Source organism: Watersipora subatra, chromosome 4 (assembly GCF_963576615.1).
Source record: "Watersipora subatra chromosome 4, tzWatSuba1.1, whole genome shotgun sequence".
Lineage (NCBI taxonomy): Eukaryota > Metazoa > Bryozoa > Gymnolaemata > Cheilostomatida > Watersiporidae > Watersipora > Watersipora subatra.
The window spans coordinates 63707914-63727399 of NC_088711.1; the positions used below are offsets into that span (position 1 = coordinate 63707914).

Sequence of the window (19486 nt, forward strand, 5' to 3'; positions counted from 1 at the left end):
TTGATTTGAATGGCAAGGGCATGGTTACCCTATCCTTTTTCAGAGTAGTTTGTGTTTTTAGTATGTGAAGAAATTGTTTATCATCTACAGAGAGGCTTGGTGTGTCTTCATGTGCACCATGAAATTCTTGGTTGAATATATTTATAAGTTTGTGCAGTTCTTTGTTTGATTTGGTTGTGCACTGAAATGTCACAAATTCATGTTTGGCTAATTGGTCAACAATTGTTGCTAGTGTGGTATGTGGAGCACTGTCACCCATAACATTCCAGCCTATGGCAGTTTTGATGGCAAATGGTTCATCATCATGATCAGTGTCGATAACTTGCTGAGGTTTGAAGGCTTTGGTAAAATTGTTGCCTATGAGTAGGCCGACAGGTACATCTTTGTGATTGTTAGGTAATTCATTAGCTACTTGTATGAGATGTGGCCAACGGCTCAGTACAGTTTTTGTAGGTATTTGTCGTCTGTCAATAGGTATTTTGTGATGTGAATAGCTAGGGGGTAATTCATAGCAAACTTTGTGATTGTAGGCTCTGACTGTCAAACCATACACTAGATGATTATGGACTTTCTTTTTGTCAGATGTCATTGTTGTAATATCTATTTCTGTGTGGGTATAGTCTGGTTGTATCTTGTGTATCGTATCTACAGTGATATAGGTTCTGTCGGACATTGAGTCAACAAGAGCATATACTAAAGCTTCCGTCAGAGGGTTTTTTTTTATTTGAGACCCAAACAGGTAGTATCCACGAAAGTGAGTTCAATTCCATGTTTAAACATATATTCAAACATGATTTTTCTGGTCATTGAGAATTGTCTTTTGTTTTTAAAGGTTCTGCAGCTTTTGGCTGCAAGGAGTTGTTGGCTATAGGCTTAGATTGCTCCAGATTCGAGCTATTGCCAAAACCAGATTTTACCTGTTGTTTGACGGATGAAGTTCGCATATTGTGTAAGGCTGTTGGATGTTTACCTTGACAGACTTTACATATAGATGGTACTTCACACTGTCTGTAGCTGTGGGCATCAGACAAGCAAGAGAAACATAGCTGTTGGTCCCTCATGAAGGTTTGTTGTTCGTTAAAGGAGAGTCGACCAAATTTCCCACACTCTGTGGTGGAGTGGTTTTTCATGTTGCAATAGACGCACTCCTTAGTACTGATTTCGCTTCTAATACCTTGAGTTGGCCCATTATGCTGAGTGGCATATGTTTTCTTCAGGTTTCTGCTTTGCTTGTTAGTATCGTTTGTGTAGGCCTTGCCTGCGTATATGTCAGCGTACATAGGATTACATGACATCTCAAGTTCTGTACTCAAAAACTTGCACAGTGCTTCAAAACTTGGGCTTTGGTTGTATTTCTTTTGATATTTAGTAGCCTTTCGCACCCATTGCCGAGTTATGAATTCAGGCAGCTTAGCCAAGATTTGTTTATGAACCTCATAGTTGTCAAGAAATGAAAGCTTTTCTATACAGACTTTTGCAGTCTTGCACAACAGGAGGAAATCTATGAACTTCTGCAGTCCATCATGGTCTCTAGGTTTGATGGCAGACCACTGTTCAAGTTTGCTTCTAAAACCTTGAGCAATAGTAAATGGGTCACCAAATCTGGCGTCTAAGACTGCTCTGGCTTCAACATAGGCAGTCTCACCTTGTAGGAAAAAGTACCCGTTTACAGCTTCTAAAGCTTTTCCTCCAAGATATTTACTCATGTAGTCTAACTTTTCGGAGTCGGAAAGTGGTTTTTTGCCTATCAGGTTATCAAAGCTGAGCGCCCAACGAGGATAGTCTACTGGATTTCCATCAAACACCTTTGGCTCTGATAGTGGTAGTTGATATGTCATAACTACAGTCTTAACAGGTTCTGCTGAGATATGCTGCTCTGAGCTTGTATTTTGCTTTAAGGCAGTAGCTACCGGAGTTGTGTTCACCTTGCAATGCGAAGTTGTAGGAGGCCTAGTCGTCCGTTTTTGATTGAAGGTGTGTGCGCTGGGCATAATTGTTTCAGGTTCAAGATCATCATCCTCAGATTCAGAGTCTAATGTATGTGGGACCTGATTGGCAACATGATTTGTTGCTTTCTCTTTGCACGGCTTTGTAGTTGCAGGTGGCTTGCTGGGTGCAAAGGGAGACGCAAGGTTCAAAATATTTGGTGGTGCATCGAGTACTTGGTGGCCATTACCAGTTAGCATGAGACCAGATCCTTCGCATTCTTCTTCAGCTAATGCTTGACTGTATATGACAGCTTTTCGTTTTTCAGCCTCAATTTGACTCTCGATTTCAATTGCCTTTTTGGCATTTTCTAATTTTGTCAGTTGTTCTTGAATTGCTTGTGTTTTGCTGTTAGCATGTAGCTGCATTTCTAATTCGACTAGTCTAGCATTTGCTTCAGCTTGTTTTTGTCTTAAGATTGATGAAGTTGTTGAACAAGAAGTGCTGCATGAATACTGTGAGCCAATCGCTGAATTCCTTGATTTGTGTGATAATGCTCTTGAGGTTTTTGGCCTAACTACTTTGCTGCTTACTATCTGGCTTATTTGATTACACAACTCGTCATTATCATGTGTTAGCTTGTCAACCTGTTGTGTGACAGCTTTGCATGGCTCGCCATTCAAAACTCTAAATTCGTTATAGAGCTTATGCACATGTCTCTCACTGGCCTCAAGATCCTTTTTTATAGCCTCATACCTAGCAAAGGAGGTGTCTTCTTGGTCTATTTCATTGTGAAGTGTGGCATTTATCTGAGCTTGCACTTTTATATCACTTAGCAGTTGTCGCTTTATTGTTTCACCTTTCACCCTAGCTGATCTTCTAGGTTGGTTTGAAAGTGACAAGGTGTCATATTGGGTGCTAATTTTACGGGTGGGCTGGTTGTGAAGTGAAGGAGTTTTATGAATGGAAATTAGGTCGATACGCTCTGAATTTGCAAGGTGTGGATCGATTGACTCAGGCACGAGATTGGAGTCGAGCGGCGTTACGTCAGGTATGATCTCATCGGCACCAGCAACTGCGACGGCTGCACGAGCAAGCAGCCCTTCATGCGGCGAGGCAGAGCTAGTAGCCATATTCATTTTAATAGTTTGGCTTATTTATCCAAAGAGCAATTATCGCAGCTCCAATAGACCAGCAGCTAATTGTTATACCCAAAATAGTGTAGTTAGCTACTCTACATTTATATATGACAGTCAATATTTGGCAAACATAAAACCTATGGTTGTGATTTCACCCGTGCCGAGATTAACAATATACCGCTGACAAATAACAAAAAAAGAAACAAAAATATACAAGCTGTGTAACTAAATAATACAACGATGAAGGCTATGCTCATGGTTATGTAAAATTAATTGCAGGCATTATACACCGACTTCTTGTAGACTTACTTCTCTTCAGCAGGTTGACTTGCCTGGTGGAGATATTACACAGCTGTTATTTCTTTCTTGCTGTTGATTTAGTGGTTGTGGCTCATCTGTGTATCAGTAGTAGTTCAGGCGTAATATCCACTCCATTCTATTCTTGTATTCTTAGGTGACAAGATTCACTGTATTGCACTTCCCAATAGATCTGAGATCCAACGGATTATCGGTTGTTAGTTGTATGTGAATAGTATGTTTATTTGATATATATGCATATACCGATATATCGTGAATCTAAAATGAAATTAAATGAAGAGTAAATAATAATAAAAGAGGCGATAGCAAGTTTGATAGCAAGTGAAAGTAGCATAAAAGATGTATAAAAACTCGCAATAATATGTAGCAGATAAAACATTGCTAACAAATTATGATTTGATATGAATGAGTATACAACATATATAAAGCAGAAATGCGCATATACTTGAAAAAGCAGCTGAAAACAAAGCATTAACTATATGAATAATAACAAATAAAAAAGGCACTCTGTATAATAATGATATTAAAGTAAAAAGGTATTACCTTGTTACATCCTCTCAGGAAATGCAATAAGAATTGTCCTGGTTGTGATATAACGTGATACGTATTCTTGATCGTGCTTTCTGATGACTTTAGTTTACTTTAGGAATATTGACGAATATGATAAGTGTAAAACACAAGTTACCAGCTTGAGGTGCACAAGATAAATGCCTCAGGTGGTCCAAAAAATAGAAAAGTGTTGCTGCCAATTGCTAATGAATCATACTTCCGATTATAAACCAAATACACAAATGTTGAAATAGTATTGAAAAACACATAAAATGAGGACAAGGCTTGGTGAAATCACAACCCTGTGGTTAAAATTGACTTGTTTGCTGTCTCTTGAGGACAGCTGATAGACTAGGACAGTGAGTAAAGATGTACGCATTACTACGTGTATAGTAAATAAGTTGCTGAATCTAACATTTAGCTTACCCATAATCCTCTTAGATATATATTGTGTAAACTGTGTTGAACGCTTTTATCTCAAGATGCATCAAATACCCATCCTTTGTAATGTAATCATTTGATACAACACTTCCTCTGTGTGCTACAGGCTGTTTCCAATGAGCTCTATTGACTGATGCGTTCAGCTGTCATAGCAACTCTTACCTTGGCCGCAATGAGACTATGGAACGAGCTGACTGAAGTAACTCCTGCATATCATATTTATTGTATTTGTAGGAAGTTGCTAATATCCTGGTTTCCTAATATTGGATTGTCTTTTGCTTTGAAAGTACTGCTTGCCATCACCAGTTTTGTTATATTTTTAAAAACCAAATTTTTTGTCTCTGTGAAGTCAAGACAAAAAAGGATGGAGTCAGTTGAATTTTTTATACGAAGATATCTGCTGGATGAAATGCGATCTTTTATTTGTGTAACCCTCATAAGTAGCTTGGACCAATGGAAATGCTTGTTCATTATGATTGGTTGAATCTACTTTCTCGTTTATGAACAATCTTTCAACTTCTATACATTCTCTCCTTTGATACGAAGCTCTCTCTCTGCTGATCACATTCTGTTTGTAATGTTCTTCTCAATTTGAGTGAGATAAAAAAAGTTTTTCAGATAGTCTGCCACACAACATCACCTATAGCATCACATAACAGGAGAAATCTTCTAATTTTGATACAAATAAATTGAAATTGAAACAATAAAAATATTACTAAAACTAATGTCAATAAATAGCATATATCAAACGAAAATTAGAAAGGAAGAAATAAATAACATGCTAAATGACCAGAACTTGAGCGAAATAAAGGCTGTGAGCTTCACCTATTGCTCCTCAGTCTTTGCAATGTAGTCCAGTTCCTTTTTCTCTTTCTTGGCGTTACGCTTCATAAACTTCTCTCTATTTTCGATAATTCGTTCAACTATGTTGGCAGTGGTAAGCAGATTGGCGCTATCAATCTGTTTGAACTTCCCCTGAATAACATATAAGTGTGAAACCCTTGGGCTTGTAGTGTATAATAATATTGTGTTTTTATGGAGAGAGAAAAGGTAATTCTTACTTATTGCAAAATCTTAAAGGCTCACTTGTAACAAAATTTACATTACGGTTATTTGGTATTAAAATATTCACTGTTTTACTGTGCCGTGTTGTAGGTTCAAAATAACGTATGTGGAAATGTGATTGCAAGCTCTTAAAGCTAAAAAATGAACAGTTAAAAAACCAACCGTAGGTTGGAATCCCTTTAGTTTGATGACGTACTCAACGAGTTATTGTTGTGACACCCGATGTTATCACGTGAAATAAAAAGCCAATAAAATGCTCAATATAACACTTCTCAGAGAACTACAGAACTGTAGTTTATGACAAACACTTCGGGTTTTACCGAAAAGCCCGTATCAAATATAGATGCTCACCACTTTACAGTTTTGTTTCGGCTTGGTCTAATCGTAATCTGATCATTTGACCTATACTTCCTGCCAAATGCCGTGAACAGTTTCTGCAGCATTTTTCGACCAACAGGCTCCTCATGTTTATCAAAGGATGATATGCACCACCTCAGGCTAAGGTTAAAAAATTAAACTAATTTTTAGGCTAGGTTTTGAGATATCAGTGCTCAAAGTGACAGCATTACAATAATGATGAAATAGACGCGCAAAGACCATAGACATGGTTTTATTGGATGGGTGAAATTTCTTTGTGAAAATATTTCAATGAATGCGGTTGCATGACATGTAAGTGCAAACGGAAGTACATCGTGTTCAACTATATCACATTTGAGCAGTTTTGAGAGGCGTCCAACCTACAGCGTTTTCGTGATGGCTGCGATTAACTGTTTGTTTTTGAGCTTTTAAGAGCTTGTAATCATATTTCCACAGATTTTGCACCTACAACACAGCAGAGTAAGACATGGCGAACGTTGTGATACCAAATAACTGTAATGTTAATCTTGTTGCAAGTCAACCTTTAAGAGAGGAACCAATCAGTGTTGTCAAATTATTTGAATGGAAGAGAAATAATTGTTAACTGTTTTTAATTTCACATGGTTAAATACATTGCAATAGAAAAAAGTATTAGCAGACAGATTAAAACAATGGAATGTCATTTGTTGAATCTGTAACGCCTAAAGAAACTGCAAATGAACAGCTACAAAATCTCCAATAACGCATCAACAACTTAGAATTCGACAGGCGGTCTGGCAAATTCATGAAAATGCATTGACAAGTTAACGTAGCTCCGGACTTACATGTAGGTAATAAACCGCAACTAGATGAAACAATTCTCATATATGAAAGTTCAAAACCCTTACAACACTCTTGGGATATGCGTATGGGTCTGATCCATCCTCATCAGCAGCTATCGGCGTGGCTCCGTGTAGGACAATATCAACATTGAAATGCTTCATCAGCTCCTTGGTGACTGAATAAGGGGCCCCTATGACTACTTCAGAGACGTATCGACAAGCCAGCACACTCAACGTCCTCTCATGCAGGTTCATGATTGGATAGTTTTGGCCTAAAGAGGGCATTTTAAAGACATGTCAGACAACAGTGATCAAAATGGTTTCAGAATGAAGAGCCAATCAATAATTCTTTAGTCCTCAGCTAGCTACTAGTATATAACACGTAAAAAGCGCTTTCAATTATAATTATTCAGTTATTATACAAAGGCCTGATTTCACAGACCGTGTATCATTTGAATTACCGATATCTTTTAAGTTCAACAGATTGTCAAGTTATATGGCAATATAGCCACATCACTAAAGCTTGCTCTCACGGCTCTCATTGGCAAGTTTAGCAATATGGATAGCTTGCACAAATTAGCCATTGGGAATGTGCCACACTAATGGTAAGTGGTAGGCAACTACATCACCTGCCACTGTTTATAAGCTGTTTTTTAATACCCATGCAACGCGGGCCATTCTGGTAGTTGTAGTATAAAATTATGGTTTGTGAACCACTTCCTTCTTGATAGACAATTGACCTCACTCTTTGCAGCTAACACCTTTTTGTAATGAAAGCCAACACCTATGGCTGCAGATGTGTGAAGTATTACACTGTTACTTTTTTATAACCAAAGAAAAGGTAAAGTTAAGCTACTGGTTGATTGCATGGGAAGCAATTCACAAGCTTATTGACCAGAAGTTGATTTCTACGGGGAACAGAGCCAATCAGACTACAGCGTTATGCAAAGGATCACCAAGGTTGGAAGTGAAGGCTGGAGACAGGCTTCACTCATTCGAGAGATGGCGAGAAGTCCTGCTAAGCATTAAAAACTTACCAGCACCTACTAGGCCTAACAGAATACAAATCATATTGATAACAGTTGGCATGACAAAGCAGGTGTGCAAAGGCCACAGTGCATGATGCACAGATTTGACTACTATCAGCGAGTCAACCAACATACATGAAGTCTCCTATCAATTCCACAAAGCGAGCTTGATTTTGACAGTGATGGCCAAAATATAGATTGATGCAGGTGTCTGATAAATTTTAAAATCTCTAATAAAAAATTATTCATTAAAAATGATTTTAATTGTATGAGCCATGATAAGCAAAAAAGAGAAACAAGTTATCTTTCCGTCTACGGAGAATCAGCACAAGTTCGTTCCGGTAAAAGTTCCAACGTGGCACAGAGCTTATCAGTGGTTATATTGAATATGAATGATCAAACAGGGGAACAATGCTATTATTAAATCAGATTGTATCACAGCCCGATTTACAGAATCGGTTGGCTAAGACCAAGATAAATGTTAATGTATTCTTTGCACGCAATAATAATGAGACAAACAGCCAATACCTATGAAATCAGTAAACATTCAATACAATATTGAATGTTACCTTACCTTTGTACCTATTCAGTGTAAAGTCAATATGAAGTTATTTTACCTTTGTACCTATTCACTGTAGAGTAAATATGAAGTTATCTTACCTTTGTATCTATTCACTGTAGCGTCAATATGAAGTCCCACTATGATAAAATCTGCTTCTTCAGCAACTTTTCTCAAAAAATCAACATGGCCGACATGGAAGAGATCAAAGGCTCCAGCTACATATCTATAAATTAACAGGTTACAAGCATGAGATTTACCCTACAACCCTCCTAGCCTGTTTATCGTATCATCAATGAAACTCAGATGCTTTTGTGAACTCCCAGTCAACCGTTTAGAAAAATTCCTCAGTTCTAAACAGATTATCTTTTAACTGACTTTAAAAGTTGCCTAAACAAAATATTGTGGCTTTTGAAGCAGCAGTGAACTTGTCTTTGTTGCAGCTCAGAAAACAAAAATGTGAAAATACAAATAGGTCTGGACGGGAGAAACACTTTCCGTTTTGAGTAGAAAGTTTTTTCGTTTCAAGTATGCACCAGCAGAAGACTGGTTTAGACAAAATATATACCAGTTTCGGTAACGCATTAAACTGAACTTCAGTTTGTAAATACAGTGAATAAGCAGTTACGAATGAGGATTATTTTACAAATTGCAAGAAACTTGTCATTAAAACCTGCATTGACCAATAAGCTTCAAAAGAAACTTGTCATTAAAACCTGCATTGACCAATAAGCTTCAAAAGAAACTTGCCATTAAAACCTGTATTGACCAATAAGCTTCAAAAGAAACTTGTCATTAAAACCTGCATTGACCAATAAGCTTCAAAAGAAACTTGTCATTAAAACCTGCATTGACCAATAAGCTTCAAAAGAAACTTGTCATTAAAACCTGTATTGATCAATAAGCTTCAAAAGAAACTTGTCATTAAAACCTGCATTGACCAATAAGCTTCAAAAGAAACTTGTCATTAAAACCTGCATTGACCAATAAGCTTCAAAAGAAACTTGCCATTAAAACCTGTATTGACCAATAAGCTTCAAAAGAAACTTGTCATTAAAACCTGCATTGACCAATAAGCTTCAAAAGAAACTTGTCATTAAAACCTGTATTGATCAATAAGCTTCAAAAGAAACTTGTCATTAAAACCTGTATTGACCAATAAGCTTCAAGAGAAACTTGTCATTAAAACCTGCATTGACCAATAAGCTTCAAAAGATTTAGCAAAGGAAAGTAGTACATATCGCTATATTTGCTATATCTGTCAAACAGCTTTATTCAATTGTCATGTGAGTAGATAAAAGTTTTAGGTATTTCAAAAGACACACAGCGAAGTCACTGAATGGAAAGGGTACCTACGCTATGCGATCTCCAGGCTGCGGCTCCTTCCCTTCAGAAAATTGTATAATTTTTTGAGTGGTTGGAAGGAACTGGGTTGTACCGGTGTAGGGGGACTTCCCTTGCGGACTCTTTGATAATTCAGCTATGAAACAGGACAGACTACTAGTTTGGCTGGTGGTTGCGCTGTGGTTCAGTTAGAGTTGTCAAGATGGGCTAAATCAGGGTGGTGCTAGACAAACTCGAGAAATAAGTATTAGACAACATACAGAGTACTTATTTCTTAACGATCCAAAACATAGCAGTGATGTCATAAAGAAAGTTCATGTCAAAACTAAGGTCTAAAGGCAGTTCTGATATACCAAAGTTTCACCAAACTAATTTCGTACTGTGAGCATAGAATACACCGTGTAGCAGCAGTATCTGAGGCTTGCTTTATTTCATTAGTAATTGGTGAATGCTGTGGTCAGACCATCAAAGCAAGAGTACAAGCGTTAAATGAGAAACTATGAACAAAGCAATTGGTGTGAAGTCCAGCTATGAATATGCAAACCTTTTGCTATTGAGGAAAGAACAAAAACACATGTATTACATACATACAGACAGTACATACATGTATTATATACATACACACATACATACGCATGTACATACATGCAGACAGTACATACACACATACACACTTAGGCCTGCACATTCAGCACTGAAATATGCGTCTATGGCGCAGTTTAGGAGAAAATAATTATTTATATGACATCTTTAAAGATTATCAAGTAGATAACGCCTGTCCATTTCTGACAGTATATAAAAGCCTTGAACAATACCTTGAATAAACAGCTTTAGGTTGCATTTATACTTTAGCTTCATGTTATAACATCCATATCAGTATGAGGTAATCATGTTATAACATCCATATCAGTATGAGGTAGTCATGTTATAACATACATATTAGTATGGGGTAGTCATGTTATAACATCCATATTAGTATGAGATAGTCATGGTGTAACATCCATATCAGTATGAGGTAGTCATGGTGTAACATCCATATCAGTATGAGGTAGTCATGGTGTAACATCCATATCAGTATGAGGTAGTCATGTTATAACATCTATATCAGTATGAGGTAGTCATGTTATAACATACATATTAGTATGAGATAGTCGTGTTATAACATCCATATTAGTATGAGATAGTCATGGTGTAACATCCATATCAGTATGAGGTAGTCATGGTGTAACATCCATATCAGTATGAGGTAGTCATGTTATAGCATCCATATTAGTATGAGGTAGTCATGTTATAACATACATATCAGTATGACGTAGTCATGTTATAACATACATATTAGTATGAGATAGTCATGTTATAACATCCATATTAGTATGAGGTAGTCATGTTATAACATTCATATCAGTATGAGGTAGTCATGTTATAACATACATATCAGTATGAGGTAGTCATGTTATAACATCCATATTAGTATGAGATAGTCATGGTGTAACATCCATATCAGTATGAGGTAGTCATGGTGTAACATCCATATCAGTATGAGGTAGTCATGTTATAGCATCCATATTAGTATGAGGTAGTCATATTATAACATCCATATCAGTATGAGGTAGTCATGTTATAACATTCATATCAGTATGAGGTAGTCATGTTACAACATCCACACTCATATGTAACTCATATGCTCAGCACGAATAGCATTATTACGAATAATAGAAGCAAACTCTGGTGAACTGTTTTCATTTTCTATTTTTTGTGTTACTGCATGGTTATCTTTGCTCATGCGATTTGCTGTTGGACTATATGTATTCACCATAGAGTTATGTATGCACCATAGAGTTATGTATTCACCATAGAGTTATGTATTCACCATAGAGTTATGTATTCACCATAGAGTTATGTATTCACCAAAAAATATAGGTTGAGCCAATCAACTCTCTGATTAAATTAACTACAAAAATAGCCTACTCAAATTCTAAGTCTACTATTGGCAGCATCGTTTTATGCCTGACCTAATTTGAGCTGATGTGGTTAGCTCATTTGGCAGACATACTAAAGCCCAACGATACTAGGCAAAGGTCTAACAATACACATTTCTTCACTATACAAACAACTGCAAGCAACTCATGCATGCCGCTATATACCCACCTAAGGTCTCATCTTCCTTCAACTTGTTTTCCTGTGAGAAATGAGCTTTCGTTGCCAACAGCATTCGACCAACCAGCTCTGTAGTAGACACACCTTGAGTCCTTTTGCATTCTTTATATCTGCCTGCATCCTTGACCTGTAAGGTACCTTATACTGTCTTATTTCTATATTTTGTGCCAATTTAAATCTATTTTAGTCCATGACCAAACCACGAAGCTGGTCTTACAAGTATTGCTTGTACAAGTAGTAAAAGCTGAAGGCTAGCAAGTATAATGTGTTCTTTGCTTTTCTCACTACACATATTGACTCGAGCTGTATTCGAACCTGCAAGTTTTCAAGCTGTCCACAGAACTATCATTTTTCTCAAAATACTTGGTTATAAAACACTTTAGCATGATGAGTGCTCATGACACCAAATATCCATTTCATGTAACACCAATAATTCAGAGGTCTCTACTCCATCAAAAAGTTGTCCCTATGGGAGCTGTCCCTCACACAAAATCGATTGGTTAAACCCTCTGCTAAACAGCCATAGCACACTAAATGACTTCCAGAAAATGCCTTCAGGCTGTCACAGACACTGGCTGTCACACACTAGCTGTCATACTCACTGGCTGTCATACTCAATAGCTATCAAACTAAATAGCTGTCATACTAGCTGTCATATTCACTAGCTGACATACTCCGTAGCTGTCACACACATTGGCTGTCTGCTCACTAGCTGTCACACTCACCAGCTGCAATATTCATTGCCATACTCGCCAGCTGTCATACACACTATCTGTCATACTGACTAGCTGTCACACACACAGACTGTCATACTGACTAGATGTCACACTCACAGGCTGTCATACTCACTAGCTGTGACACACATTGGCTGTCTAATCACTAGCTGTCACACACACCAGCTGTCATGATCACTAGCTGTCACCCACACCAGCTGTCATACTCACTAGCTGTCATACTCATTGGCTGTCATACTAGCTGTCACACACACACACGCACCAGCTGTCATACACACTAGTTGTCATACTCACTGGCTGTCACACACACGGACTGCCATACTCATCCGCTGCAATAGTCACTGTCGTACTCGCCAGCTGTCATACATACCAGCTGGTAGGTGTCAGTTCCATCAGCAGTGAGGGTGATATCATCACCATGTACACAGAAATCACAATTTTGTTCATCAAGCACTTGAAGTTGTGTAGTATATGGGGCATCTTTGACCACTTCATCTACCCATTTCACTGCTAGAACCATTCTATATCTCTCCTCTTGGGTAAAAACTGGAGGCCCCTTGTTCTTTTCTATTTCTTCATCGTTGTGCACTCCAACAACTAAGACGTCCCCCATTGCCTTTGCCTGCCGCAGAGCGTTAGCATGTCCAAAGTGAACCAGATCAAAGCAGCCATCAGCCCAGACTCTGGTAGGTTTATTAGCTGACATCCTGACTACAAATAGATTGGTGTTAGCTATGGATAATCTGATTCTGGCAAATGGTGTGTTTTGACAGCACGTGGTCAGTACTTCGTTTTTTTGTGTGACTGGAAATCTGGATGACTGTACAGTGTGTAGACAAGAGTAGGCATGTAGAAGATTGTAGGTTTGTGAAGGATTGTAGAACTGTAGATGTATAGGTTTTGATCATATAGTTTCAAGTCATGGTTAGGTTTACTGGATGCCAAAATGCCTTGGAAGTCTTTGTTCTCAGAACAGTACAAGTTATCGATACATGCTAGGGCGGATGTTTGTATTTCGACACTGGGAGAGTACAAAGGCTAACGATAGCATGCTTGAACACAGAACCATATCTTTTTCTTGGGGGCTTCAGCTTGTGGCTGCTACAGTACCAACTCACTTAGTGGTACAAGTTGAATTTACTGATGACTGCCTTACAAGACATGCCTCATATGCACACCATTTGACCTAGAGAACAACAACCATAAAATTTTATAATAATTATCAAGCAGAGACGGTTGTGGTGAGGAAACAAGATGGCTGTAAGTTTGGCCAATCACACGAATTTAATTGCAAAGTTATACAATTTATCAAACACACATTGTAGGTATCACATCACTATAACCTTGTACAGCTTATACCTTGCAACTAAGAATTTCAGTATTTGAAACTAGGCGGAAAATATATATCTTAATGCATGTTACGTATTCAGCTAATTCATTTAGTAAAAATTTTACACTATTGCATGAGTTTTGCAAGTCATTCATTGCTGATTGATACTCTGCCTAGCACAATATAAAATAGTATGAGACAACTCGTGTTACTAGCCAGTTATTTACAAATACGAAACAGACAAAGTTATGTGTGTACAGCAAAGCAGCCGAGTACTTCCAAAAACTGACAAACTCACAACTTTCCTAAACTTAAATACATGTAGATGTAGTTACATCGCTATCTCTTATTATCAATGACATACATAGCCAGCAACAATTGTTCGATATTTCACGCCCCAAAGCTGGTCCCTTATCAGCGCTTCATGTTTCAAACTTTATCTCGTGATAAAGCCTGTTACATTGAAATGTTTTGACCTCTGCCCCCTCCTCCCTCTTCCAATCTTCCTATCACGGTCAAGTACACATACCATAGAAGCATAAGCCAGATATTCATCTGACAATCCTACAACTCATCTCACTAATTGTTGAAAGCTTTCATAGTACAACTTAACAAAGGTAAATCAATTTTGTCTATGATAATTTTTAAACTAAACTAGCTGAAATGATCAGCATTGTGCTTATGAATTTTACATTGTGTCTATCTGTTAATCTATCTCACATGATGGATGTATGTGTTTGCCCTCATTTACCTAGAAGTCATTTTGTACGGGTGATCGTATATACACATGTGCACCCACACATGCATGTGTATGCAAACACGCATGTGCATGCAAACACACATGCGCATGCAAACCCAAAGGTGCATACAAACATACGCGCATCTATACACACGCATACCTATACACACATACATCAAAACACATACACACCTATACGCGCACACCCACAGGCTCAAATTCCCATTACCGCACAACATTTCTTTATTTAAAAACCAATATAACTAACACTTGCAAGTAAAGGAAAAACCAAGCAAAAACGACAAAAACTAGGGAAGCGGGGCTGCATTGTAGAACTTGTTGGCAAATAACATTTTTTGTCTTACCTTGTTTATAAGTAAAAAAAATTGACAAAGTTCCCACTCAGGATTTTACAGCTTGTGAAAAGAAAAGCGCGGAGACTCTAAGAAAACACCAGCACACTCTGAGATTGATTTGCTTGATTGAGAGTGCTTATTTGATGGTAATCATAAAGCAAAACTTTACTGACTTTCATATGAACTCATAAGGCAAGTCAGTAAGGATGAATGGTATCTTGGAAACAAACAAAGACTCTCATTCAAAGGTCTTTGAAAGGACTTCAAAGAATTTCCAGCAGAATATAATAATGGTGACCCATGGAGATCATATTGTGATTTAATTAAGATTAAATTTTTCAACATTTGTAGGAAAATATTTCTAATGCCTTTTAATGAGATGTGAGCAAACTACACAAAAAGTTCCAAGAGATTCTTTTCAACGGCTTAACAGTCCATATGACCAGAAAATACAGAGTTACCATATTATATTACCAAATGGCTTTTATAGCATTTGTAACAATTAAAAGTTTAAAAGTGCATTTTTGCAGGTGGACATGTCAAAACAGGTTAATTGCTAATAAAGTTTAAATTTAAAGACACGAAAAATCAATGTTGCAATAGAAACAGCATTTAAAGCTTTTAGAAATTTCCAATGAAGAGTCATTCCGAACAATAAGGGAGACTTTGGTCTCCCTTATTGCTCTATAAGGGAGACCAAAGTTACTTACCATACTTACCATAAGACCATACTTACTCTCTCGTCTTATTGTACTCTAATGTTGCAGAACTGTATCCTACTAACTTCTCTAGTCTTATTGTACTCTAATGTTGTAGAACTGTATCCTACTAACTTCTCTAGTCTTATTGTACTCTAATGTTGTAGAACTGTATCCTACTAACTTCTCTAGTCTTATTGTACTCTAATGTTGTAGAACTGTATCCTACTAACTTCTCTAGTCTTATTGTACTCTAATGTTGTAGAACTGTATCCTACTAACTTCTCTAGTCTCATTGTACTCTAATGTTGCAGAACTGTATCCTACTAACTTCTCTAGTCTTATTGTACTATAATGTTGTAGAACTGTATCCTACTAACTTCTCTAGTCTTATTGTACTCTAATGTTGTAGAACTGTATCCTACTAACTTCTCTAGTCTTATTGTACTCTAATGTTGTAGAACTGTATCCTACTTACTTCTCTAGTTTTATTGTACTCTAATGTTGTAGAACTGTATCCTACTAACTTCTCTAGTCTTATTGTACTCTAATGTTGTAGAACTGTATCCTACTAACTTCTCTAGTCTTATTGTACTCTAATGTTGTAGAACTGTATCCTACTAACTTCTCTAGTCTTATTGTACTCTAATGTTGTAGAACTGTATCCTACTAACTTCTCTAGTCTTATTGTACTCTAATGTTGTAGAACTGTATCCTACTAACTTCTCTAGTCTTATTGTACTCTAATGTTGTAGAGCTGTACAACCACTTAATTTCCTTTTGTATACAAATACATGTCGTATTAACTGGTCTATCTGATGATAAAGTAGATGTTTTGATCAACTTCACAATGCCTATGTAACTAAAACTTTATGATTGAAAGACGCGACTTATGTTTGAAGGAAAACAAATGCCTTCATGTCTGTGAAACGAAAAATTTAGCCATGATTGCAATGTTAAAAATTACAAAATTACATATGGTTGTCATCCCTAAAACTTTTCAAGACTGCAGGTACAAGTTATTGCTCTACGTCATAATTTGCTAGAAAAGAAAAAAACAGATGCATCACTACTCTGTAGTTTCCATTGAGAGAGAACTGAACAAAAAAAATACTGCAAAAAAATACACAGCGTCTACAAAATAAGAATTGCCAAAAGCATAAATTGTTGGTTAAAAACTATAATCAGTTAACTTAAATGAAAACAAAAAGGCAGAAATGTTTTTGAAACTTAAAAAAACGACTCAATTCAATCCAGTTCTCATCAAAAAATTAGCGATTCAATTCCCAATTCTTTTGCATCATAGATCAGGTTAGAATTGATTCATTTCAATTCAATAAGCAAAACACTACAATTCAATTCTCAATTTTTAGCTATTCTAATTTCCAATGAATCAATTCAATTCTGCTATTTGACAAAATCAATTCTCTATTGATTCGCCACCTGTACACTAACTCGCCTGTTCAACCATTGCTCTAAATAGAAGTCGCTCAACCACACAAGTGTTGTTCGGTAACTTCTATGCAAGACAAGCTTAGAAATAAAATAAACATTGATCGTTGAAGTTTTATTTTATCATCTATTATAGGACAATTTCTCAATGCGCTTGGTTACACTTGCAAAATATACCATAACACCTTTATTTGAACGCCGTGGCACTCTATTGTTTTAACCTTTCCCTTAGAGTTGCACTTTATTAGAGGTGAGGTTCAAATAGAAGGTGGCATTGTATTTTTCAAACACCTCGTCAGAATGTTGAGAAGATAAATTCAATCCTTTCACCGGTGAATTGAATGTCGCCCATGTTTTGCATTTTCCTTCAGGCGGTGCTACAGTAACTTTTTTGGATTAACCTCCAAACTTGTAGATCTCTAAATAAATGTGCATGAGGAAGCTGATACATGTCTCTACCAGCAACTAACCTGCAATATCTTATTGCCTGCGGTTGCAAGTCGTTGGGGCTATAAAGTTTTTTATTTCATTTTACATTAAAAGGCATATTTTCATTTTTCAACTACATTTAACAAGGTTGCATAAAAGCTCATTGCGCTCATCGATGTTTGCTACAGTTTGCGGCCAAAACTGGCTTTTCATGCGCAATAGAACAGGAGTTACTTCATCTATGCTACAGTAAAAGCATAGCATAGATGTCGTCTATCCTGACAGTAAAGAATCTATTCAATTCTTACTGGTAGAATGTGCCGAGTCTTTTCAATTCTATAGTAAGAGAAAGATACCTGAGAATCAATTTAATTCCTTTGGAAAGTGAGCCCTAAGGCTTGCTTGAGCAAGCATGTTAACTTGAGTGCCCATCTCTGCGAAAAGGCTAAAACTAAATACAATGAAGAGATTCTCTATGAACATGAAAAAGTAATAATGTTTGAGTACATTGAACCAATTGTACTTTCAAGAGCAGATATATTAGTTTCTAGTCCACTTGCTAAGCTAGACATAGAGATGCACCCACTTTTTTCTTATTAATGTCGCAAAGCTTCCACATGCTCTTCGGTTAAAATTATGGTGTTTTTCTGCATTAAATTGTGCTTTTTATGACACAATCTTTCGGCAATTTAACAAAACATGAATAGCTCATTTGATAGCAGATTAGGTTAAATCAGATAAACACATATTTTTCTCTTGAAATAAAACCAAGGAGCACAAGGATAAGAAGCATTACAAACAGTCTCATTAGACACAGACTCTTTGTCAACAGGTTTCTGAGAAACGCCTTTTACAATTGCATCCTCAACGGCTAGTTGCCAAAGAAATATCCACCCTTCTTAAAAGCGATCTTATCAGTCAACCACTACAAGATACATTTGTGCTCTCATGCCATTCTTGAGATAAATCTACTTACATTCTATGGGGAGGATAAGAAGGAGAAAGAATAAGAGTCCAAAGTAGTATAGGTGTTTTTTAGCTCGAGCAAGTGCTGAAATTTTGGACAGCAACTACAGCCAGCAACTCTGTGTCAGTTATAGTTCAAATGCCCTTTTCAGGGTGCTCCACTACTTTTCACGGTCGTGTTCTTGTGTTTTCTTTATGTTAAGCTCTCATTCTCAAGAGTAATATGAAAATCTATCATTGGTGTTCGAGATCACTTTCAAAACACTTAAAATATTCGCATTTAATTCTGCACTAAACGAAATAGGGTAGCTATCTTGAACAAGCTCTAAAAAATAAAATTATTGCTAATGTATTTGTCTGTTTCAATCTTTGCTATTTGTAAATTTTTGATGATTGTTAGCAATTTTTCGATATAGATAGTAAATTTGTATACGACTCTATATTTGAAGATATTACAAACATTCTCTATTACGGAAGTCCAACGATATTTCATTTATATTAACAATGCTAAAAAGCCGGTTTGGTGTAAACAATGCAATGAACTAGCTTACTGTTCATGTAGAACCGTTGGTATTTGTCTAAAATATAGTAATTAAATCTAATGAAACAATCCTAGCAATATTATATGCATGCAGTGATAAACTTCACAAATTAGAAAATATATTATGTACACGTACAAGTACAGCTTCAACGCGAATTTTAATTTGCGCTCACTATTGATGGAGAACTGGTTAAAATGAGCGTCAGAGGCCGTAGCTGTGAAGCATTAAATCATCAAGGGACGCTCTTCGTACTAATATATGGTACGCCGCTGTATTGTTAAACTATCGGTATGACTTTTCCTGTAAGCGATTCAGCATTTTCAAGATTCTCTTTACTCGTTTTTAATTGTGGGTAGACAACTCTAGTTCACAACCACAGAGACCCTACATGTAGATCTACTTGTGACTGGTTGTGAGCTTAGTGATCTACTCCAAAGTCAATGCTTCGTCAATTGTTAATGGCAACAGAGCAAGTAATGATTTATGTCATATGCTCATCATCATATGGAATAAAACAATTCTATTCCTTTTTGGTA

General features: G+C 36.8%; 1 protein-coding gene across 1 annotated transcript; it reads right to left on the reverse strand.

The window, feature by feature from the left end:
- Positions 1–5024: 5024 nt before the first annotated feature.
- Positions 5025–19160, reverse strand: LOC137395270 (ethanolamine-phosphate cytidylyltransferase-like). Its single transcript, XM_068082139.1, has 7 exons — positions 19086–19160; positions 12809–13149; positions 11696–11831; positions 9560–9683; positions 8305–8429; positions 6683–6888; positions 5025–5348 (listed from the first exon to the last, which is right to left on the reverse strand). Exons 2-7 carry the CDS (start codon positions 13142–13144, stop codon positions 5199–5201), a joined length of 1077 nt encoding a protein of 358 aa, XP_067938240.1. The 5' UTR covers positions 13145–13149; positions 19086–19160; the 3' UTR covers positions 5025–5198.
- Positions 19161–19486: the final 326 nt, after the last annotated feature.